General features: G+C 38.2%; 1 protein-coding gene across 1 annotated transcript; it reads left to right on the top strand.

Annotated features, from left to right (window-relative positions):
* Positions 1 to 363: 363 nt before the first annotated feature.
* calcrl2 (calcitonin receptor-like 2) lies at positions 364 to 24,823 on the top strand. The gene is made up of 13 exons (XM_018675300.2): positions 364 to 516; positions 13,522 to 13,579; positions 13,802 to 13,970; positions 16,370 to 16,477; positions 16,795 to 16,907; positions 18,286 to 18,377; positions 18,719 to 18,848; positions 19,063 to 19,216; positions 19,900 to 19,960; positions 20,338 to 20,404; positions 20,969 to 21,187; positions 21,645 to 21,686; positions 21,875 to 24,823. The coding sequence occupies exons 1-13, from the start codon at positions 488 to 490 to the stop codon at positions 22,172 to 22,174; spliced, it is 1,542 nt and encodes a 513-aa protein (XP_018530816.1). The 5' UTR covers positions 364 to 487; the 3' UTR covers positions 22,175 to 24,823.
* The last annotated feature ends 245 nt before the right edge of the window (positions 24,824 to 25,068 follow it).

Raw genomic sequence — 25,068 nt, 5'->3', positions numbered from 1 at the left:
TGTTATTGTTTGTAAATATTAGAACAAAAATATATTTTAAAAATACATTTTTATGTCCACACTATTGTGTGACATAATCAGACTTTCTCAAAAATGCATTGACTAGGAAATTGAATCAGACAATTGGCGAAGATAGACAGTGGGAAAACTTCAAAAAATCGGTGACTAAAAATAGCACAGGACTGGAAGAAGTTTACCATTTTACAAAAACTGTTCGGAAGAATAAAAAATCAAATTGAAATTATTTCGTTCATCTGAGAGTAGAAGTACGAAATATTTTCCCTCGGTTCTTATTAAAACGAACAAAAATATTAGAGCAGTTCCCCAGTGCTTTATTTTGGAAGTGGTGACAGGAAATTGTGTATTTGGTATTATGTGAGCTTGACTGGTGAAGCTGAGTGGTCGGGGTTGGTCAGTGTTGACAGAGGGGCAGCATGAGACACTTCTCTGGTCGGATCATGCAAGCATTGGAATACTTGGAGGAAAAATGAGTTTGATAGCTCACTCACCGAAAAAGTAAGTCACAACATTTTTGTTTTTACTCGAAAGTCTGGTTTCCAGAGACTTAGACCAGTCCAGACATGACTTATTGTAGTGATTTTATGAGGTGTCACCTGAATTCGGTCGTGTGTAATTTATCCCCATCCATACAATTCAGGATGTTATGCTATTTAATGAAAATGAAAAAAAAAAAAATAGTTATGAAAAACACAAGAAAATGGAGTGACTGTGGGAATGTTGTTTTAAATGTAAATCCAATTATATTAAACAACTTTAAGATGTCTGTAAATTTATTGTTAATCTCCGTCGATACACCGAAAGCTCCCAACCGAAATATTATAGGACTGTGTATCACCATTAAGCAAAACAGCGTCCCTGTAGAATAACAATTTACAGCTTCAGATACACTTAAGATTCTAATAGCACAATATTAAAGTGTTTTTTCTGTGTGGGGTAAAATGTATCATTGAGGATGAATGCAGGTTGAAGGAAGGTCACTCCCTGAACTGGCTTGTTGCCTGCTTCTACAGTTGCAATTCTAAATAGCATATGAATAGAAATAGAAACAGAAGTAGAATAGAATGGAGTGTTGCTGTGATTATCTCTACTAATATGAAAGAGGGGATGACCATAGAGTCCTTGGTCAACACCGAGAGTGAGTCAACAGAGTTAAGTGTCTGTGACAGTAAGGATGGACTGGAAATATTACAGTCATTTAGCCATTTACTGGACTGGCAGTGTTTCCTGTCATTTGCAGAGCTGTGATGCTCAGCCAAGTTACAATCAGCCTCTAATTCAGCAGCTTTTTAAAGCAGGAATTGTGTCAGAGTATTTGAGCTATTGAGGTGCAATAGTTCTGCACATGCTAAGATGAAGATCAAGGTTTTTAGCTTTAATTGAAACCACTCAAAATGATGTACAATTTAAAAGATGCTGAAACATATCTCTCTTCAGATGAACTAAAAAAACAGTGCAAATTAAAATGCAGACCTAACCTTCTCCATTTGACATTCAGTCCACTTTCGAAACACCAACACAGAGACAATGTAGGGTGCATGGAGGTATAGACACACAACTCTACCTTGAACCTGTCCCCAGCAGGCTGGATACACTGGCATGTGCTTTGTTATTTTCTCTGAAGGATTTGCATTTCTCCTGGGTGATTTTCATTCACTTTTACATGCACATTAGCAATGACCAGTAAACCCTGCAGACAGGAGTGGCTCCCTTGATAGAGGTAATTTCTTGTCTTGTTCCTGATCCATACAGAAAAAGAAACCTATATATGCTGTTTATCTGGATATTTCTTATAAGTCCTTAGTTGTCACTCTGTATAATAGATTGATTGTCACTGTTAATGTTCAGATGCCATCCTCAGCCTTGTACTTGTGTCTGCAAAATTTGCAGGGCAGCTTTTATTTCTCTAGCAAAGGCTATTTCCACATTTGCTTTGTGTGTTTCTGTCTATATTTAGCTCCATTTGAGTGGAGTGTCTTCAGGAATACCCTTTACCCCGTCCACTTAGTGTTGCCAAGTTGTAATCCTTGCACCCAAGACATCGATCCCAGAGCAGCTCCTTACTTGACTTTTGAATTCCTCAGAATGATTCCTGGACTGTACAATCTGACCGTACATCTGCCCGTGGGAAACATTCACCCCCACCTCACCAGTGTCCCAGTGTCTTTGACTGGAACAGCCTGCTCTTGCCAGGCAGCTATCAGTGTATTAATAGGTGTTTTGGCTGCTACTTTGGTCCCAAACCCCAACTTGCTCTCCAGTCCCCCCCCCACCCTTTCATAACACAAACAAGCCAACAAGCCCCCCCCCACCAACCTCCAAGTACCAGAAAAAAACTTGGGCTTATTTTAGGCTCAGTGGTAGATGACTGACATGTCAGGGTTGCATACTGTATGTAAATAATAGGTGAAGGGGCTGTAGTTGTAGGAATCATCTTGCATTTTTTTCCTCAAAATTTAAACCAGAACTCTCATCACATGTTTAAATGAACTGTTATCATGATTAAAACCAACTCCTTACGTTTATTTTACGCTGCAACGTTATAAAAAAATCTTTCATGTTGCTCCTTTAAACATTTGCTGAGCAGCCGCTGCAGTCACAACCGGTAAATTTGTATTGATTCATTCTGTTTGGCTTCTGGAAATGCTGCCTCTGTAACAAACACATCAAATTCTGTTTCAAACTGTTGCTATTTTAAAAGTTTACACTGTGAATATTGGAGACAAACACTGTTTTTAATGACTTTTTAATTGTTCTACAGTTTGGCATTACTCTTGAACTTGCTGGGCCTGATTCGGGCAGTTTAAGCCGTTGATTATCGCTCAGTTACACACTTCTCGTGGGAGACTGTACTCACTTACCAAAGTTACAAAGAGCGAGAACAGGTGTTCGGGGTGGGAATGACAGAGGCACCATTCTCTCTATTGCAAGTCAGTGTACCATCAAGATGATTTTGAAGCTGTTATTTTTAAGGTACAGTAGTCACATAATGTTGCTCTAAGGGATTCAGAACTTTTAACAACGGGAACCATTTTGTGGATGGAAAATAGCAATTGCATCAGATTTTTTAATAGTGAGGAAATGTGGGCCATTTTTGTGACCATTCAAGAAAGTGAAATAAATACAGAGCACAACAGGGTTTGTTTACTCTCTGGGGGAAACTGAGGAAAGACCTCACTGAGATGAAATGAAATGAGATGAAAAAAGAATCAGTGTGGATTCTTTGGTGGTGAACGTGATGTCAGGCTGACCATATCTGAGAACTGCGTCAGGGTGTGCTGACTCCCACACTGACTGATAGGTGGGGGAGACGTCGAAGGCTGACACGGTTATTGCTGTACTGGTGATGATATTCATCTTCCCCACCACAATCTACAGGTTTCAATAGTCAGCTGTCTGATGAAAAAGACTGTGCTGGAAAAAGAAGCTAAGAAGATAGGGAGGTTGACCTTATCAAGGTTTGACCATAGTGTAGAGGGACTTTTGCCTTTATTCACTAGTCTGTACTGTCTGTGCAGCATTTACCACGACAGGGACAAAAAATACAAATGAAAAATAATGAGGCACCACATGGCACAGCTCCAAGCTGCAGGAGCTATTTTTGGTCCAGCTATGGGAAAATAACTAAGTCCATAATCACTCATACACGGACAGCTCAGTCGCTGTAAACCCTGGTGCTGCTGGTGTGCAGAGTCTCGTAAGTGATTTACAGGATCAGACGGTGTTAAAAGCCCACTTTCCACAGAACTTGTGAGAACGCTTGGCTCTAACAGCGGGGACAGAAGATGTGCGCTTATTTGTGGCAGAAAACGGGAATAGAGCCGCAGAACTAAATGGAGGATGTGCAGAAATGTAACACTATATCCTCTGAAGATCAACTAAACATTTGTTCGTAGAAGGAGCAGTGCATCCCTTTTCATTCAGTCACCCCCTGCCTGCCGGTTAAAGTACCTTGTTTGACCCGTAACTGAACCTCTTTGTGGTTATTGCATAACACGACCTTGTGTGTTGACTGGTTTTTGCCTCTCATTGTTCTTCATACTCAGTTTGCACACATTTTTTCATGTATTCAAAATAGCTGCCTGTAAAGATGCATCATCTACCTTTACCTCGACCCTAGTGAGGAAGCGACAGAGATGCATCACCCAACTCTGAGAGTCTACAGTACTTTTTAAACATCTTTAAGTCTCTAGAGGTCTGGATTTTACAGCATATTTAATGCATGTGTGTCTCATGGCTCTCATTAATCTCAAATCAGCTGATTTTAACAAAAGTCTTGCTGTTGAAGAAAGTCAAACATGAAGAGAAGCAATCTGAAGACCCAGATATTTCTATCAGAGGTTATTGGAGTTCAAACCAGACTTAAAACAAGAATTATTGAAATGAACACTTATGTTGCTCTTGGATGTGCAAATAAGCAGTTGTTTGCTCAAAGCCTCAACACAGTGCTTGTCAGTCTCTGACAGTGGAATTGTTGATGTCCTGCCCATGCAGCAATTTTTGTAATTCTCAAAGACAGACAATCCCGCTGTCATGCCCCTGGTATGACACTCTGTGACTGGTCAGGTGTATGGAGGTGCAAAAGTAAGACGGGATCTGACTTTCTTCCTCAAATGCTGTTTTTTGAGTGAGAATGCCTTTGAGGAGAGACCGACTGAATGTGTACACTGTTGTCCGTGTTTGTCCAGTTCACAGCGTTGAGACAACAAAGGTATGTCTCACCTTTGCATGTGGCCATTCACAACAAATGCAAACAATTCAGCCTTTACACAATGTGTCATTTCAAGCATACTAAAACCTTGACATATCAGCCATCACATAAATGGACTAGCTGTCTGTCTGTTTGCTTTGGAGTTTGTCTGTGACAACTTATCAAGGTAAAACTAATGGAGGTATAGAAATCTCGTCCTATGATCAGACATCATGATGAAATTGTTTTGTGGTGGCACAAAAGAATGCTAAATCTGCACAGCTTTGCTTCAGATATAAAAGCCTTTCATCTGCAAGCTAATTATTTTCCCTTCCTGACGTTATAGTGACAGCCAATCAGCTTTAAGTATACTCTTATCTAGTTGCCTATAAATCCCTCCCCCCAGCAAGAAAAAATACTTACCAGGCACCAGCAGCAGTTTTCTTTGCTTCATGTTGCCTCTTTTGTGTCAGCTGGTGTCTTCACATCACTTCTCCTTGTGTGTCGTTACTGCCTGTATTTCTAATGAAAGGCCATGAGCCATGAGCGATAATATTTGACCTTGTATGTATGTTATTATTGTTTACACTGGACTATTGAATGTTGCTTCAATAGACCTTTCTCACAGCAGACTGGTCAAAACACAGGTGTAACCAATAATCTTAATGATGGCTGAATTCCATTTAGGTGCTCCAGGTTTATAATGTAATATAATAGATCAGTGCTCACGTGGTTTTATGTTGCCCTCTGGGCTTTAAAACAGTATGTAAACAGTACAGTAAACGCTAACTCAGAGATTTCAGAGTTAGCGTCCTCTGATTAGAGCTGTGATGATTAGTCGATTAATCAAATGTGGCAAGAATTAACTGGTTCCTTCTTCTCAAATGTGAAAACTACATTTTTTAAAATTCTGTAATAATGAACCTGCTCACCTTTAAATGTCTAACAGTGACTTTGTGTTTTCATTTTAAAAGGCTATAAGGGTGGTAGCTGTGTCCCCTCACAATGAAAGTCCCTTCCATGTCCCTTTGTGTACGTGTGACAATGGCTTATTTTTAACCTGTTGGGCTGTTAAAAGTGTAGAGGGGAATGAAGGGAGGAAGTGTTCGCAGGATGACGGAGGAAGATAATAGCGTCCTCCTCGACCTTCATCCTTCCTCCGCCCTCTCTTATACACATACACGTTGCCTCTCTGTGATTCTCTGGAATCCCCGCTGGAATACAAATAAACAGAAGTAATGTGTGAGAAGATGCACACACACACACACATGTTGACAGACACGCACACACACACTTCCCTGCTCCTTGGATAACTACAAGAGGGAGCTCTGACAGTTTGACCTATAAGACAGAGCAGCTTATTAGGGGGAACTGAAGTGTCAGTGTCAGCGCTGAGTTTTAAAGTAAGTTCAACTGAGCTAAATGAGAAATCACTGAGCAGATGAGAAATGCAAAAAAGGTGAAGCTGAATGAGCCAAAATTACTTTACTTAGCTGCTTCATCTGAAATGTGATATGATATTAGCACTGAGAGAAAGAAATGAACTAGTTTTTATGTATTTACACCACCTCTTGAAGCGCTCATACTTAAGCAAATTTACAGTAAAGGTGACACTTTTGGCTTGTGACATAGTGTCATTTCAATGTTTTAGAGTTGTTAGCGGTTCCACCAAAGAGTATTTTCCCCCACTGGACGTCTCAGATGATTTATTTGTACAAGTATTTTAGGCCCAAATAAATGTCAAATTATCCCAAATTTCCCAAAAAGCAAGGATTCAGTCCAAACTCCATAAATACAAAATTTAGCAGCATAAAAAGCATTTATGTTTTTTCTTCTTTCCAAGCCCATTAATCATCTTGCTCCCCCCCCCCCCAGATTTATCTCATTTATCTCAGATTAGTAGATATACAGAAAATTAATCAGCAACAATTTTGAGTCATCAATTCAAGATTAACATTTTTCAATCCAAAAGGCAAAGCAACTCTGGTTCTAGCTTCTCAAATGTGAATATTTGGTGGTAGTGGTTGATGGTCTGCATTGATAATAAACTAAATATCTTTGTTAGTCAGACAAAACAAGCAATCGGAAGTCACCCTTTGAATTATTATCAGCAGAGGATAATGAAAATAGTCACTAGATGCAGCCTTAGTTTGTGTGGGTCTGCAGAGGTCTGACATGTTTATTTTTCCTTTCAACAGTGGCTGTTTACCATGTGATAATAACCACCTCAAGGTTTTAATTTACCCATCCTTTCTCTGCATCACCCTGAGCAATTCCAAAGAGACTAAACTCTGCATATAAATGAAGGTTAAGCCACTGTTTCTCAGTCTTGGCCAGCTCTGGAGTAATTGGCTGTGTATTTTTGCACCCTCTGGTTCTCCATGGTGTTGTGTTTCTGGTACTTTATCTTATTTCTGTGAAACACTCCTATCTGTAGCACAACACTCTGTGATTGTTCCTTTGAGTCATATTTGTTTGGGTTATCTTAAAAGAACATAATTTAATTATAAAATTACATTTTCTCTTTTGTTGTTGACAGCAGCAGAATAATTCCTGTCAGCTATGTGCTCTTTAATTATTTCATGCTACACAATTTTCCCCCTCATTTAAGCTTTTGGTCCAGGCTTTTGTTCTGTGTGTGGATTTTGTCAGATTAAGTGCAGTACATTAAATTGCTAGATTTGTTAAGACAAACGTATGTTGCCCAAAAACTAATATCAAGTATTCTGTCTGAACATGGTAAGAACTCTGCAGTGGTAACTCACACGTTCATAGTTTGAGGTTTTCAATAGGAAAGGTCTTCTTTCTTTCTGCTGCTCATACCTCAAGAAATAACTAGGGTCGGGGTAATATCCTGTTTTACATCACAGCAGCATCTGCAATCCATTACACTGGGTGCAAGGGCCAATAAACCTAAATCTGGTGTAGCAAAACAACAATATTTGGATTTCCCATCATCCCATCTGATGACCCATGATCCCATGAGAGCGGCATGACTCTCACAGAGAGGTTTATAGATGTGGAGTTCTGCCATTCTCTAAAGGAACTGGGATCAAGAAGACCAGGTTTTAAAATGTTGCCAGCTGTTATCAGTTTTACACATTTAGAAGTGTTCGGGTGTACTGTGCCATCCATCTGACAAATCACAAATTATGATTCTTTGTAAGTGATCCAAAGGCATTCTGGGAATTGTATGAGATCATAGATGTTTCAGAGGAAGAGGCAGGAGAAGCAAAGTGAGAATAGAAAAAAAAATACAGCCATTCATCAATAAATAATTCCACAAATGGAGAAAATATTACAGAGTGATGATATTTAAACAGTGAAAGAAGATGAAAGTGTGGGGTGCTGGCCAAGACAACACTGCAGGATTGTTGTTTTAAATAGATACCTCAGAGTCAGGAAAGCTATTTCTAAATTGTTGTGTGTTGCCAGGTGTGGCTAGTCTACTGTATGTCCGATTACATCTTAAAATGCCTCAGATGAGTTATTGAGAAGTACAGTTTCTATCAGATAACATATATGTTAGTAAATGTTATAGTTATAGGACATTAGACATATGTATGTTCTTCTCAGCAAGAACACACAGCTCTAAGAAAGGGTGAAATTACATTCTATATTTAGAACATCTAGCTTATCAACAAATCCTAAGAAATATATTTGTTGTAGGAGAAGTCCCTCCATAATACCGATGACATTGATTTGTCCTTAGATCTTAAGGCATCGAATGAATTCTTGGCTCAGGAAATGTGTGTTTAATTTCCTCAGTTGAGGTTTGTCTCCATTGGAATGTTTCTAAATATAAATAAAGGACTCTGAGGCTCAAACACAACCTTTCATATTCTTTGTTTCTGGTGTGCAGAAGTTAAGAAGCACCATTACAGTTTATAAATATTAAGCCTACCTCCTCTTTCCATTAAATAGGCAGACATTTAAATTATTTGTGTCAGAATTTCTGCTTCCTTACCATAAATCTTTGTGAAGTTGCCCAGCCACAGGAAGCTGTTTTTTTTCTGTTTATACACAGCTTGGCAGCATTTTAGGTGAAACTAATAGGACTGTTCCACCACTGTAAGATGTATGATTCATTCATACAAAAGACACATCCATTACAAACATCACTTACCTTGAGCAGCTTGATTGCCAAGAGACACCTCTGCAGTCTGATGTGGGTTTTTGGAGGTTCAATATATGTTAGTATTTTTTCTGATTAAAGCTGCTAATAACTGATGACTTTGTTCTGTTTTCTGTTGTGTTATTATGAGTTTGAGTCTCGTACACACGGTGTAATCGTGGCCTAGCGTTGTTTCTACAGCTGTTACCAGACAAGCAAACCACGCATTCCAGTTTGACAATGACTGCTCTCAGACCATCTAAACATCACAGTGGAGAAAGAAATCAGAACTCCTTTAAAGGAATACACTGAGCTATTGGAAGATTTATCAACTAACACAGACAGCCAACAATTACCCATGCATCATTTGTAGATCATTGGCTGTGGTGCTATTATATATTGTTATAGTGAGATAGGGAGAAAACTTTTACAGCCTCTGCAACATGGGTTTAAACAGAAAATACAAGAGAGAAATACTAAACCTACATACTTAGTTTTCAGTATACATTCTTTTTTTTTGTTGCTGTCAACACATCCCATGAAAAGACCAGTTAGTTTGTCTCTCATTATTTTCTGTCTTCCCTTATCCGTGGCATTCAGCCCCAAACCCTTTCATTCCCACTGAACACGTAAATTCTGAAAAATGAGTCACAAATACATGCATTATTTTTTACAGCTTCTGTAATTTCCTAAAACAACTAGACGTTGTAGTTTTTTAGGAAATTTTGCATTTTTGTGGACTATTATTTTCAATGGATTTGGTTCACTTGAGAATATTTTACAGCTGCAGAACAGTGTATGTGGAACTGAATCAAAACTACAACTGAACTACAGTGCCTATGTTCATTGCAATGAAAGAACATGTGTCAGTGCAACAGTGTGGCTCATTAATGTGTTTTCAATCAACTGTGGGTAACAGTGGAGCTCCTTGGCACAGAAAAATAAAAAGCGTTAGATACACAGGTAATACTTGTAAGATGGATTAATTCATTGTGGGTTTGGTCTTTTCATGGGTTTTGTTGATAAGAAAAAATATTGAATATCACCAATAATGGAAAGGTGCGTGCGAAAGCTTTTATTCTACCTTAAAGTGAATACACTTTCATCCTCTTAGGTAAATTTGGCTACGTCAGATATCTCACCTGTTGCATTTCTATAGACTACAATAGAAACAGCTGTCTTAAAGGTCATTGTCCTGAGCTGACCAACAGGACAATCTCAGCAAATCCTGATATTTTTCCTTTACTAAAAGCCAGTGTGGCTGAGAAGTGTAAAGGACACACACAGACTGTGAGACAGAGTGACTCAGATAAATGTTGACAGATGACAGTGTAGGAAGAGAAGAAACAGAAGAGGCAGAGAGAGGTTGGGAGGGAAAGACTGTCAAGGAGCAGGAATGAGAGGAACACAAGAGACAACAAAAGAGGAGAAAAAAGGGAGTGGAGGGGAATATGTGTGTATGTGTGTGTGTGTTTGACCCGTTTTTAAACTCCTCTTTTCCTCATGACCCTCTACGAGAGAGAATGTCTGGACACAAAAAAGTAGCTTATCCAGCAGAGTAATGAAAACACAGATACATTTCTCAACATGGAGTAAAGTGAGTTTAAATACAGACCATAAACAGATCCCTACAATTCAACTCACACAAATACGAACATAAATGAAGTCTGTGTAAAGCTGGCTTTATTTTATTGACATTTAAAGCTCAAATATTACCATGGTTAGAATTGTTTGCAAGACATTTTTGTGAGTGTCTCTGTACCTTCCTCACTTGATATTGTCAGTGTGCTTGTGTTTTTTTTTTTTTTTAAATAATATTCTTTTGCATAATGTCTGGTGCTTTCGACCAACTCGATTAAAAATTAGAGGTGATGACCCTGGAGGAAATAAGGGACAAAAAGACAAGGACAAAGGAAGTGACAAAGGCAACAGCCTTTCAGTTTGTATTGTACCACAAAGCAAAAAACCCAAACTACTCTGCAACAGCTCACAGACAGACTGTACGCAGTGTTCGTTGGCGACAATGGGACACAGCGAGCACTGCCAAGGTATTATGAGAGTGTGTGTATCCTTGGATTTACAATGTCCTGATTGGGAACAATGCATTGCTAGAGGCAACTGTGTACATAACAGATAGAAAGACATTCATTGTTTGGTTCCTATTGAATGGAATTGTAATTATAAATGAATGTCTGTCTGCGGGTGTTTGTGAGTGTCTCTGGGTATGGCTGTCATCGCCTACAGAAATGACAGACCAAAGCAAAAGATGCCACGGTATTGTGTGAAATGCAAAAATCAGTGATGAACGCTCAGCAGGAGAGATGGGAACAATAGAAAAAATAACACCTTTTGCTCTTTGAGGGAGCTCTCAGAACACTGCGTAATCCCCACAGCATAAACACTCAAACTCTGTTCAGATGTCAATGTCAATTCAGAGATAGCTAAATACGCATGAACGCTAGATCTACTTTGACATTTTGGGAGGCTTATTTGCTTTTTGGCAGCAAGTTAGATGAGAAGATAGGATTACACTCCTGTGTCTGACTGTTAAATATCAAGCTGCTGCCAGAGCTTAGCTTTGCACAAAGACTGGAAATGGGGGTAAAATTAGCCTAGCACTACAAGATAACAAGCCCCACTTCACAGCACTTCTAAAGTTCAATAATTTGTTTAATCCATACAAAAACATCAGTGTAAAATCAACTATCTGCCATTTTTCAGGGGGGTTGTGCGATATTGTACAGATTAAATGAAGCTACAACATGTTAATTGGAAAGTTTCAGAGGGGCTGTTGGTCAGATTTAGCTTTTTTTGGGACTGAGGCAGGTTCCTGTTTCCCCCTGTTTCAAGTCTTTATGTTGCTGGCTGTAGGTTGGTCAGATATGAGAGTGGAGTTGATCTTCTCATCAACTCTCCACCAGAAAGCAAATGAGCCTGTTTCTCAAAATGTCAGAATACCTTTTTAACATGATCGATATTGCAGTGTAATGGTATGTGTAATACTGAGAAGTGTAAAGTTATAAACACCACCCTGCTGTATAGCCATCTTCACCGTCTTCTCATTTACGTGTTTAACATGGTAGTTAGCAATGCACAAACCTGATCATCTTTGGTTTGTTCTTTGTCCATTGTTAGTCAGTAAATTGCTGTAGCACGTAAGCTAACAGCTTAAACCACAATCTATGCCTTTTAATTTTTTTTACGCATGTTAATATTTCAGGTTTGCTGTTGTTAAATGCATGTTTGGCAGAACAAGGTTTAGCTGTTTTCTCCAGCTTCCAACGTTAGGCTAAACATGTTGGGAGCTACAGTCTCTGATATACAAATCTTCTTCTTATCTTGGTAAGACAGCAAAAAACACATTTCCTGAAGTGTAGAGCATTCTTTCAAGCTTTTTAAACGACTTTTAGCTCCATATTGTGTTTTATATCTGAAATTTCTGCGCCCTTCCAGCATTAAAGCACAAGTCTGAATGACTACTGACAAGTTAGGTACACATAAATATTAAATTGTTGAACACTGAGAAGTTATTTACTGCAAATGTTTTAATAATTACGTTTGTGTCTGGGGGTGAGTGAAAAGAGCTTACTTCTGTACAACCTTTGCACATCGCTCCCTTTGTTTGAGCCATTACACAAAATCACTGAACATTATGCTTTCAATTTAGCTTAAAATGCTCAGTGAAACATAATTAATTAAAATGCTGTCTTGTTTTTTCCTCTTTGAGCTTGTCATCAGTCATCTTTCTGTATGAAGTAGAGCTGGTAAAAAGGAAAAAAAAAAAGGTCCAGAGGAAGAGTGAAGAATAGTTTTCATATTATTCAAAGCACTGGTTCCTGAAGCCTTCACACCACTGACGCATAACATTTCCCACATTTCTTCCTCCTTTATGTCTCCATCTCTCTTTCCTGTACTCTCCAAATGTTTTCATCACTCTGGCCACAGAGAAGAGCTTCTTGGCATGAATTTGAACTGTAACTGCTTTTAACACTCAAACTTTAACCATTCAAACTCTTATGTTTCTGATATTCCATTCAGTTCCCCCTCACAGTTATACCTCCATCTGGACTATATCACTCATTAATCAATTTTCAGACCTTTTATCACTTACATCTACAGAAATTAAAGAACACAGAGGAATGCTGAGGATATTATGTTATGTCATGCTGGCCATTAAAATACACTGTAGCTAGCTCCCTTCCTTGTTGATAAAGCCCATTATGTTTTTACCACTTTTTTGCGCGTCTCTACCACTGTCACTTCTCTGTCTTACGTGCCCCTACGCAGAGTACTTCTTTCACCCTTGTTTTGCTCATTAAAGAGGAAACACTAACGGGAACTTGCTGCCCTTTTGCCCAAAAATAATAATAAACATACATCTGTTTCTGTGACCCTGTCTGGACAGTGGAGAGGAATGACTGCTGGAGCATGAACTTCCTGTCCTGATAGATAAGAAAATACACATACCATAAATAAACACATACATACAAACATAAGCATAAAACCGTGCAGTTACACACGCACACTGGAATCCAAATGTCAACTGTAATACTGTATTTTATACTTATTGCTCCCAGATCCCTCTTCAGTTTTGGAATAAATTTCTTTTTTTTTTCTTTTTTTTTTTTACATGTAATGACATATGATTGCTTGGCGAATTGGCATAAATGTACTGTCCTTGTTCTTGTTTTCCTTTTAGAGACATGTGGAGGACCCTAACACTCTCACTGGTAGTTGCACTGGTGCTGGGCACAGAGGCGAGTAAAACTGTATATGTCTGCAGATGCATAGTCTTCTCCTTATCACACATTAATAGTTGGGAGTGTTATTTAATGTAATCTAAAATAATATTTGAGTCTAACAAGAAAAAGATCAATTACATGTGCATTGATTTAATCATAGGTATTTGTGGAATCATTTTCCAATTGTAATATCTCTAATTTACCTTATCTGTATTTTTGGCTGACTAAACTACCCAGGTGTCCCAGTCTGAGGATGTGGGGTCCATGGCGGCTGTGGAAATGGTAGTGCAGCTGGACAATTTCAGCGACATTTCTACTGTACTAGGAACGTCCCGATATCAGATTCTGGCTGCTCAGTTTGAGTGTTACCTGAAGATAATCCATGATCCACCACACACAGAAGAAGGTGATAACATTGTACCTATTGTTCCATTTGTTCACAGTTGAGCTGATAACAGCTGTCCAACTGGCACTAAAGCCTGTCATTACCGGGTTTTGTTTCTGGCGGATGGCAGATAAATGTTAAACACTTTGCATCTGAGTTGTAATGCTGAGGTAGTTAGATGGATTCCCATCTGTAAATATAATCACATATAATAATAAAGTGAAAAAATGTAATTACAGGATATCCTTTTAAAACTAATCAATTTTCATTGTGCTTAGATGATCTCACCATTAATTTTATGGGTTCCTAGTTTAGCACTACTGTCATGCTGGGATCCACAAAGATATGAATAAAACGGAGAAAAGGTGTGATCTTCATGAAGAAAACAGCAAAAACATTCTTTAGAACATTTAATATTTTGTGCAAAATCCCTTCTATTGTGGAAAATGACTTCTGTCAGCAGTGAACCAATAAAATGGCAGTGTGACAGTTCCATTGGCAGCCACAACAGATCTGTACTGTTTGACAGATGATGTCCTTTGGTTTCCATTTTGAGGTACATTTTTTGTATCATCAGCCCAAAGATCTTAATTTATATTTTATTTTAGAGATACATATTGTAAAAAAGAAATGATAAGTAGGAAAAAAAGACAAACACTTTTACTGAATCAGTAAGATACTACTTACTACAATAATCAAGTAATCACATTAAAGGTTTATGTCAACCCCAAAGCCACTATGTATAGAATTCTTAGCCATCAATGTCAGTCTGTTGATCAGTGATTTCAGCTTGAAATCTGTGTAATCTACCTCAGCTACTATTCAGACATTCATGCACTAAAGACAGGTATTTGAAATTTTCATCTTGGAAGTTTTTTCTCATGTAAAATTAAAAACACAGTTTGGAAACACTTTTTTTAAACCATAAATCTCACCTTTGCTGCTGTTCTCACCAACCTTCAGGCACCAGTGAGTGTTTTCTAGCTTTGGGGCCCAGTAATGAGCACAGTACAGTTTGGTGCACCACAATGAAGTAAAAAACGATGCCGCACTAGAAAACTTACTTGGACAAACAACAGAATTTTTTGATTTTACAAGAGAAAAGACTTGAAGATTGAAGAACATAAACTATATAAAATCTGTACATGTTTTTAAATAAAGCATGTCCATAACTTTTTGCAGATTTAGACGTATGTATTACTGGTTTTGCTGCCTATTAACAATTTCCAGTATGTGCACACACTAAGAGAGAGAGACAGTGAGAGAGAGGAAGTGGGTCTGAAAGAAAGGAAACTTGCCCTTTGTCTCTTTACCAGTGCCTGTTACTCCCGCTCAGTACCTCACTGCCTTTGAAATGTTATTTTGTGCTCCATTTCCCAACACTGTGCAACCTGCTACCGCCAAGTTTCCGTCTATTGTTGACCCTCTTTGTGCAGGCGAGCTGTGGTTAGACACATAGTTTATATAAGTGTAACACCATTTATGTTGAATAGATAATTTATGATTCTTTCAGTCAGGGAGTTTATTAAAAATTTAAAAAGTTTCCTACCTTTATCATTCTCTGTGGACATGTGGGCCACTGAAAGAACAGAATCATTTAACAGATGTTATGGTTATGTTTTGAGTGATAAGACATTTCAGTAGACTCCAGTTCTCGGATAGACTGTTTCTCAAATGTTCTTTTGAAATGTAGTCCAAACCCAAATGAAATACTACAATATAGTCTTGATTTTTAGGATTACTAAGACAAGCTGAACGTTAGTCTGGATATATGTTGCTGAAAATAACCTGATCTGCAATACCCTTATCTTTAATAATAAAACAGCACTGAGAGAGGAGAAAATGAACATACATACATATATATATATATATATATATATATATATATATATATATATATATATGTGTATATAAAGACAAATCTGTTGTTTCTATTTTACACACCTCCTCACTTCAGATATCAGTGTATCAGTGTATGTAACAATATTTCAAGTCAAATGCTGCCCCTAATCATTTAAAAGTAATAATAATATAATAATAATAACAGTAGTATGTAGTATGTACAGGACATCTTGCCTTTTAATGCTATTGTGGCCTCAATTATTGATCAGAGAAACAGCACCACCTACATAAACTTCAACAAAAAAATGCATGTGACCAGGTGCCTCGCTCATGCATTCATCATTTTGAAATTAGAGGTGGAGGAGGGTTAAACAGCACTCTTTATTTCTAATCTTCTACCTGTTTGGGATGTCAGATAATAGAGTAGTTTTATATTTAAAGGCTGTGCTTGTACCAAGCAGTGTTACTTTAAAGTTCTGTTTAAAAAGACAAGGCAAGAGCCAGAGGGCTTCATAATTGAAAAATCTTGTTTGTGCTATAATCATTGTTCACTGTCATGTCTGTGCTGCCTCCTGTAGGCGCTCACTGTAACCGTACATGGGACGGCTGGCTGTGCTGGGGGGATACAGCTCCAGGCACTGTCATGCAGATGTGTCCAGCATACTTTCAAGACTTTGACCCTGCTGGTGAGGCCTTAACACAAACATGCAGACACATACACAGTCTAGCCCATTACATATTTTCTGATCTTTGGGTTCTGTACTTCATTACATTCAATTTAAAATAAAATAGTGGATACCACATTGAAGTGCCAAGTTTCACCTAATACTTATGGTCTGTACAGTTTGAATTGATATGCATTTTTGCTTATATTTTGTATTGTATTCATAATTTGGGGGGTTATCCACCATAAGCCTACAGCATCTTAACTTCTACTGTCAACATTTTGACACTTTTCTAAATCAAACCATATTTGTGTAATTGATAACACTGTCTTCAACAGAGAAGGTTACCAAAGTGTGTAATCCTGATGGTCAGTGGTTCCATCACCCAGAGAGCAACAGAGTCTGGACAAATTACACCCAGTGTCAGGCCTACACCAAAGACAAACGCAAGGTAAAACACAACGCGGTGACAGCACTGTGTATGAGAGAGTTGGAAAGGTTTAACCATGTTTGAAACTATTCATTAAGTCTCTGTCAGTCTGACTCCTCTGACTCTTGACCAAATTAGAGTGATGTCATTGATGTCATTCACTGGAATCAGAAAACCAAAAGATAAGGCTCTTTCAAATGGACTGATGTATAGTAATCATAAAACACAGTTAGGCACAGCAGTGTTTGTTAAAAATTCCAGGATTAATGGCTGTTTTTTCACAACATTGCTTGATGTGCACTAAACCCTATACTGTGAACTATTTGGCATGATTTGCAAATGTAAGCTGAACTAACTACAGGAAATAACACCAGAAGGATTTATGACATCTGATAGTCAGAAGCTACACGTGTTTGAACAGCTGAGCATAATAACATGACCTGACTGCACCCACTGACACATGTGCTCTGAACTGGCATGAACACTGAAGACTGTAAACTACAGCGAACGAGCTGGGTCCACCATGCTTACAGTAGCTAAAGTAACAGTTCAGCTAGTGGAGACAGATTTCTTTAAAATTTTCAGACTTTAAAAATCTCTACAGGATCGAGGGTTAGCATGTGACTTTGATCCATACACCCTGATTCACCTGTAACTTGGCAGTGTCATTGTATCACTATGAAGAGAGATGAGATGATCAAAGTGCAATGTTCAAAATACTGCTGCTAACTATGATTTGAGTGCTATTTCTGTAAAATTCTGATACAGGGTTACATTTGGAGATGCTAAATGTAACTGTAAGCGTCACAGGACTCCTGAACATTTTGAAACAGATATTGAAATTCACACACATCCCGTTTTACATCTTTGGAATTCAATCTCAATGCCTAGCACACAGCCCTGTGTCTCAGTGAAGTTCTGATTTAAATGTAAATGTACTGTGACCTCTACTTTTTAATCTAGGATTGTTTTAATCCACCTCATGTCTATGAGAACAACCTTTAATCATCTAAACATGCATTCATGTAGGATTTGTTCCACTCAGGATGGTGAAGTTCATGGCCCCCTGCAAGTATTTCTGTAGGAATTGACACTATAAAGACTGTCTGAACCCCTGGACATTTTTTTCAAGAATCTCAATCAATCAATTATTTTCCTTGACATTTGGCCAACAGTGATAGTTTATATCTATATTCATGGCCATTCAGGAAACACTTGGCCAGGTCTACAGATCTTTCCTTTGTTTACTTCTTTGCTTTTGACAGTGTACTGTATAGAGACTATGATAACACTGTAACTGCTTTCTGTGCTGGTTTACAATTTAAATTTTAAATATAACTGTTCTTAATAAGTGGTGAATTCTGTATTTCACATAATTAAACCAGTTTTTCCCCTGCAGTTTGCCATCAGTCTCTACTGCCTGGCCATGGTGGGTCATGGTCTGTCTATTGTCTCCCTGGTTATCTGCCTGATCATCTTCTCCTACTTCAAGTGAGTCATGGGAGAGTTTTCTTCTATCTGGTCTGATTGAACACTTATGTGTGGATTTATTTACTTTTTCTTTCCTATTTGTTTCCTGTAGAGATTCACTGTGTATAAGATGGCTTTAAAATGGTAGAAGCTGCTAGTATATCGGTCTAATTCCACACGCATCTATGTATATATCAATATGTCATATGCAAACTTTTTATTAGTCATGCTGATAGCAGATGAAAATGATATAGTCAGATTTCATTTGATATTTAATAACGGTCAAAGAATCGTACAAGCATTTAAAAATCTGGACCTGATAAAGTATTCATTCTCTCTCTCTCTGTCTCTCTATCTTTTAGGAGCCTTAGCTGCCAGAGAATCTCCCTCCACAAGAACATGTTTCTCTCCTTCATCTTAAACTCCATTGTCACTATAATGTGGCTCTCATTCAATATAGCCAGTGACCAAGCCATGAATACCGGCAACCCTGTGAGCCACTGAGTTCATTTCATCTCATTACACTAATGAGTTTCAGTTCACTTGCTTAATTTCTCCATGTCCTAAAAAATGTCCTACACTTAACTTAATGATGTGTTCAGTAGGCATTATAATTAGCTTTGTGCATTACTCAGACTCTGTACTAACCATATTATGCTTCTAATTCATCACAATACATTTTTCTTTACTATTTCCTGTTCATCAGGTGAGCTGTAAGGCCCTGGCTGTGCTGACTCTGTACACATCTACTTCCAATTACTTCTGGATGCTGTGTCAGGGCATCTACCTCCACACTCTCATCATAGTGGCGGTGTTCGTCGGGGAACAGCAGCTCTTCTGGTACTATGTCCTGGGATGGGGTGAGTCAGGAGGATCTGAACTTTCACTGTCACTTACAACTCTTTCCTTGTGATGTTTCAGTCAAAGCTGCTTCCACCTTGTCATCTCTGCTGCAGAAGGCCAGGCAGATTCAAACAATGTCTGCAGAGACAACATTTTATTTACCATACAGCATGAAGCACTTGGCCTGTTGGCACAGCTGCAGTCAACCAGGTCTTATGCATCAAAAATGGATTCTTTTTTATCTCTCGAAGGCTGACATCTTTTGGCATGGCACATGTCCTATATGTCACCTCTACTTTTAACTCCCTGCTGTTGGTACTGTAACTGAAAACTTTGTGGCTTCAGTTTTCTCCAGCTGAAAATATATACAGCAACTTGTTGACCAAGATGGCAACCTGTTAGCTTAGATTAGTGCAAAGAATGAAAACAGGCTGAACAGTTAACCTGGATCTGAATATAACAAAACCCATGTAATGACACCTCTAAAGCTCACTGATTATATCTTGTTTGTTTAATCTGTTTAATCAAAACTGAAGTGTAAAATTCACAATTTACCAGTTGACCCAGTGTAAAAACAATAGTGTGTTGTTTTAGGTTTCAGATTGTGTTTAAATCTTGTGATGCTACTGCAGAAACCTCTGTAGAGATTTCAGGGTGTCAGTCTGATGTTGCTGTCTGTGTTTATGTCCTTTATCCTAAGGTTTTCCCATTGTTCCTGCTTTGATATATGCTGTGGCTCGCGGGCTCTTCTTTAACGACAAGTAAGATGCAGCTACCACGATAATGATCTATTCAGATGTCACCAGTTTAGTTAGTCTAGGCTACTGAAGCACAAGTCCAGATCAAGACCAAGAATGTGTACAGCCTTCTGTAACATGTAACTACAGGTGAGGGTCTCTCCCCCTCCTCCCTCCTGTGATCTTCTTTTACTCTGTTTGATCACTTCCAGCTGAGTGGAATTGAAAGATACTGATTTGTCTCAACAAGAGGAATTTCTGTGAGCCCTTTTTTTTTGCTGAGTCTACTAATGATGAATGAGTCAGGCTTTCACTAAACTCTCAGGCCTTTTTATTTCGCTGTGCATGTGAACAGGAGCGGTGTCAGGAATTTCAGTTCCTGTTTTCTATGTTTGTTTCAGGTGTTGGATCAGCTCACACACTCAGCTGGTCTACATCATCCATGGGCCTATCCAAGTTGCACTGTTGGTGAGTAATTAATGACAGTATATTTTATGTACGTATAGAGACACATAAGGTATTCACTTACTTCACATAAGATTATTATTAAATTGTCAGATGACCTTCAAAATTGCTTTTAAAATACTTAGTGATGAGAAAAAGTAAACTCCACATGCAGTTGCACACTATCATACAGATACAAGTACACAGTCAGTTGATAGATCCTTAAGTACACTGCTGTCAGTCTAGCTTTATTGGCAGGTTTTCACTCAGCATAAAACATTAATGTAATGTTTCATTTTTGGTGCATCAGCCTTCATCTGGAATTTCTGGAAATGTGTTTTTGACAGAGATATTCAATATGCTATTCTTGACTTCAAGTGGTTAAATTCATAGTTATTGCCAGAGAAATGACAACAAAAACTTAATACCATATAGAGTGACGAGCATAGAGTTTAAAAGAGAGACCTGTGTTGTTAAAGTGCCACCATCGGGCCAGTGTCTGACCTTCAAGTTTCAGTCAAACACTTCAGGAATATTAACAGATTTCTGTCTCTGCCTCTCTCACCCACCCACCATCAATTTGTCCAGGTGAACTTTTTCTTTCTCCTGAACATCGTCCGAGTTCTGATCACCAAGCTGAAGGAGACCCACTGTACTGAGTCCACGGCCTACATGAAGGCAGTGAGAGCCACTCTCATCCTCATCCCCCTGCTGGGAATCCAGTACATCCTTTTTCCCTGGAGGCCGGAGGGACACATCAGCTGCATCATCTATGATTTCTTTGTAAATATCTTCAGCCACTTCCAGGTACAGTCAATAATAAACTGCACATTAGAGTTTGAACAAAGTGCCACTAAAATCCACTTAAACCATGGATGTATTAAACAAACTCCTATGATAAAGTTAACTGCAGCCAAATTTTTAACACCATTAACCTGCAAGTTTTTCTTCTGAATATAAAATTTTACTCCAAACACAGCTGGTGTTTGGAACAAAAGCTCTTCAGAGTATTAAGTACCATTAAACCCATTTCATTAAGCAACAACATCAAACTAAAGAGCACTTTTGAACAATTTTCACCACACACCAGAACATGACAGAGCCATTCTCTGCTCTTGAATTTGAATGCAGCTATTTGGTTTCTTGCCGTTCAAATTCACAGGAGTTACAGAGGAAGATGCTACACCACATCCATGGTTTATTAAATACGCTTTAATTTTTTATATCATTCTGATTATTTAATCTATGTCGCATCGCTTTGCAGGGATTCCTGGTGGCAATTATATTCTGTTTCTGCAATGCTGAGGTACGTTAGAACTATCACATTGCATGTTTCAAAGATATTATAAACCATTATATGTTATATACAAGATACATGTAATATCATGTAAATTCCAAACCTTGAGCAAAATTTTAATGACATCCATTTAGAAAAAAATAAACTATTGATAATTTAACTTAAATACTCCCTTGACTGTCACTGTTGACGTCCAGGCCCAGGCAGCAGTGCAAAGGAAGTGGGCTCAGTGGAAGTTTGCTTGGGGCAGACCTGGCAGTGGAGAAACACCCATTACCAACAACCACTTTAACTACCACACCAACTCCTCCATCACCGAAACTAGCCGTGCCACCATCAGCTTGGAGCAGCCTGCTTCTGCACCTTTTGACCATCAGGAAAACAGCCACATCCTGTCCAGGGTGCAGCAGAAAGCCAACGGGCAGCAAAAGAACAACAATACTTGCAGCAATGGGGAGGTAGATATGCTCAACAAGTTGGAGACCACTGACATCTGACTGGATAAAGCACAGAGGTGATGCAGAAACACTGTGGTTGTGGGAAACAGACAGGTTGCAGGTAAATTTTGATCATTAAGGCTAACTGATTGGGCAATGTATTTATGTACATAATGTCTGAAGAGCACTTAAAAAGCATGTGGTGTTCACGCACACACATACACACATTTTTACAGCAACATCTCCAGGCTTTTGGACTTGGGAAAGACTGATGGGAAAATGTATTTCAGTTACTGTTTGTGGTTTTATAATATATTTTCTGTCCAAATGGAGAAAGTTGCAAATCCCAAACCTGCCATCTTGACATCACAGATGCAGAGCTATATGTTTGTGTAATCTGTTGCCTTATGGAGCCTCTGAACACTTCACCCATACACCACTGTGACCAATGAATGTCATAGCCCACTGATGTGATCACATAATATTCTTTCACATGCTTTTAAAGACTATCATCACTGGCACATGGAAAGCCAGCATCCCCACACCAACTATATACTACAAAACTACAGCACACTGAGAGCCATTGTGTTAACAGGCTGAAACAACAAAACCAACATAATAATAGTTCATATTTTGATTCAGATTTCCTGTTGACGTGTAACAGAATTAAGATTTACTCTCAGCCAGAGGAAGTGTGCAGTTGCCAAAGTGCTTAAAGTTTTGAACATACACTACTTCATTTGAGTATTATAGACTAATTTGTCAACTGAGTAAATACCAGAATCTGACTTTCTGACATTTGTTTACCGTATAATAATGTGTAATACTATACTACTAGGGTGAAACAGAAAATGGAGATAATAACCAAACTGTAATGACTACACAACACAGTAGCTGGAGCAAAAGAGCTGCTAAGTTACAGCTGGACGTGGCTAATTGGAATTTTATAATTCACTAATTTTTTATCAGCCCTGTTATTGAAAAATATCAATTTTTGGTAAGTAGATATTGCATCTCCCTCTGTATTCTGTGAAAATTACAGGTATTACAGGAGTATTACAGGTTCTATGGCAATAAATCTTTGGGGTAAAACAACATGATCATAACATGAAGGCAACATGAACTTTCTATCTCTTACACAGTTTTCTGGCCAACCTAAAAACATGAAACTTTTTTTTTCAACCTCACTGCTTCTGTAGTTACTGTTCTTTGTCTTTGTTGGGCACTAATGTTGAAGACAGAAAAAAAACAGAGCTTTGGTTGGTTTTTAGCAAGTAAATATTAAGTTTGGACACTGAACAGAGGAAAGGCTTTATTAACACATTATTGCCGCAGAGTAAGTCTTGTGAAGTTTATGGTCACTGTTTGCTTAAACAAATCGTCATTAACTTTTATGTCAGATAAACAGACCTCATTTGAATGTGGAATGTGCTACGTTGAAAGGGCTTCTGACTGTGATGGTTCATACTCTTTACACAGCTCATGTTGAGTAGGCATACTAATTTACCTCCTGGAAATAGACTATGTGCTGAACATTATGGATTATAACTCTTCTAACTCACACTAGGAGCTGAGCTATGAGTACAGGAGAATTACTGGTGCAGAGGTAATGGAACACTGGAGTGAAGCAGTAATTTCACTCATGTTGAATCTCAGTCATTCTCCTCACTCACTCCATTAACAACATCAAGGGGTAGAGCATTACGGCAAAAACATAGTAGAGCAGATTCAGAAACACCATGGTGTGTCAAATAGTGTATGTAAGCAGTGTGTGCACATGTGCTTTTCACAAAAAGTCCCTCCAACGTTGTTACTGTCACATTATCACTTTGTATCATAACATTCATTTTATTGTAATATGACAGGAAATCTAAATCTGATATGAAGCTGTATTACACTGAAAATATAGAGCTACACATTTAGAATTTCATCATGAAATGTTTCTGTCATGAATACAGCTTTTGCAGACATAACAAGACTGTGCCAAATTAGTGTATAAATTGTTAAAAGTAAGTGTTTTTCTATCTCTTATAAGCGCCACAGTTCCAAAGATTTGTCATGTCTTTATTATGATAGTGTTCTTGTTGCTTTGTAAATTCTATATTATTATAGTGGCTGTTAAAATTGACTGTTTTAGTTTTTCTGAATGTTTGTATAACTATTTCAATATGCTATTTTTCCAAATGTACAAATATAATTTACTGCCACTTCACTAATTTAATAGTTCTTCCATTGCACATGTACTGTGCTGTATGTACACTGGCAGGCTACAGTACCAGCACCATTTCAATTTCCACTAGAATACTGAGCAAGTGTTATGTGTGAGCTCGCAGCACATGTATTTTGGTGTTCTTCCAGGATGCCTCCACGCACAACATACTGGGAATACTAATGCTCCAGTGTGGATACAGCCGGGTACACTGATGCATGAGGAATAAACAACAATTGCGAAAGAAAACAGCTGAGTATGGGAGGGCTCTGTTAAAGAGCAGTGGTTCTCATCTTATTGTGCACAGTGGCCCAGCCTTGTACACTTCTGCCAGTGCAGCCCAGTAGAGAAACAGCTGTCATGGACATAATTATTTGCAAAGAAATTTGAGAAACATTCCAATAAAATGTCAAACGAAATGTTCAATTCAAAGTATATTACTGTGTATATATATTTTAACACTGCCATTTATGTGTGGAAATAAAGTTGTTTGAACATAAGCCTGTGGTATTCAGTGAGTTTTATTTTATAGTGGAATTTATCTAATCTGTGGCACAGTGTGACTGTTTATTCTCCAAGACTGATAAATGACTTTGTCGCAGTTCTCTGCTGCACTTCAGTAAAAGTACAGTTTGGGGGTACTTTCCACTTCACATCTACTTATACTTCATCTGAGAGATTGTTTGTCTCATGCTAGTTGCTTTACAGTTACTTTTCATACAAAGTATGAGTTGCATCATATTGT

The sequence above is a fragment of the Lates calcarifer genome, linkage group LG6 (assembly GCF_001640805.2).
Source record: "Lates calcarifer isolate ASB-BC8 linkage group LG6, TLL_Latcal_v3, whole genome shotgun sequence".
Lineage (NCBI taxonomy): Eukaryota > Metazoa > Chordata > Actinopteri > Centropomidae > Lates > Lates calcarifer.
The sequence above is the reverse complement of the archived record's forward strand: the minus strand, read 5'-3'. Positions and strand labels throughout refer to the sequence as shown.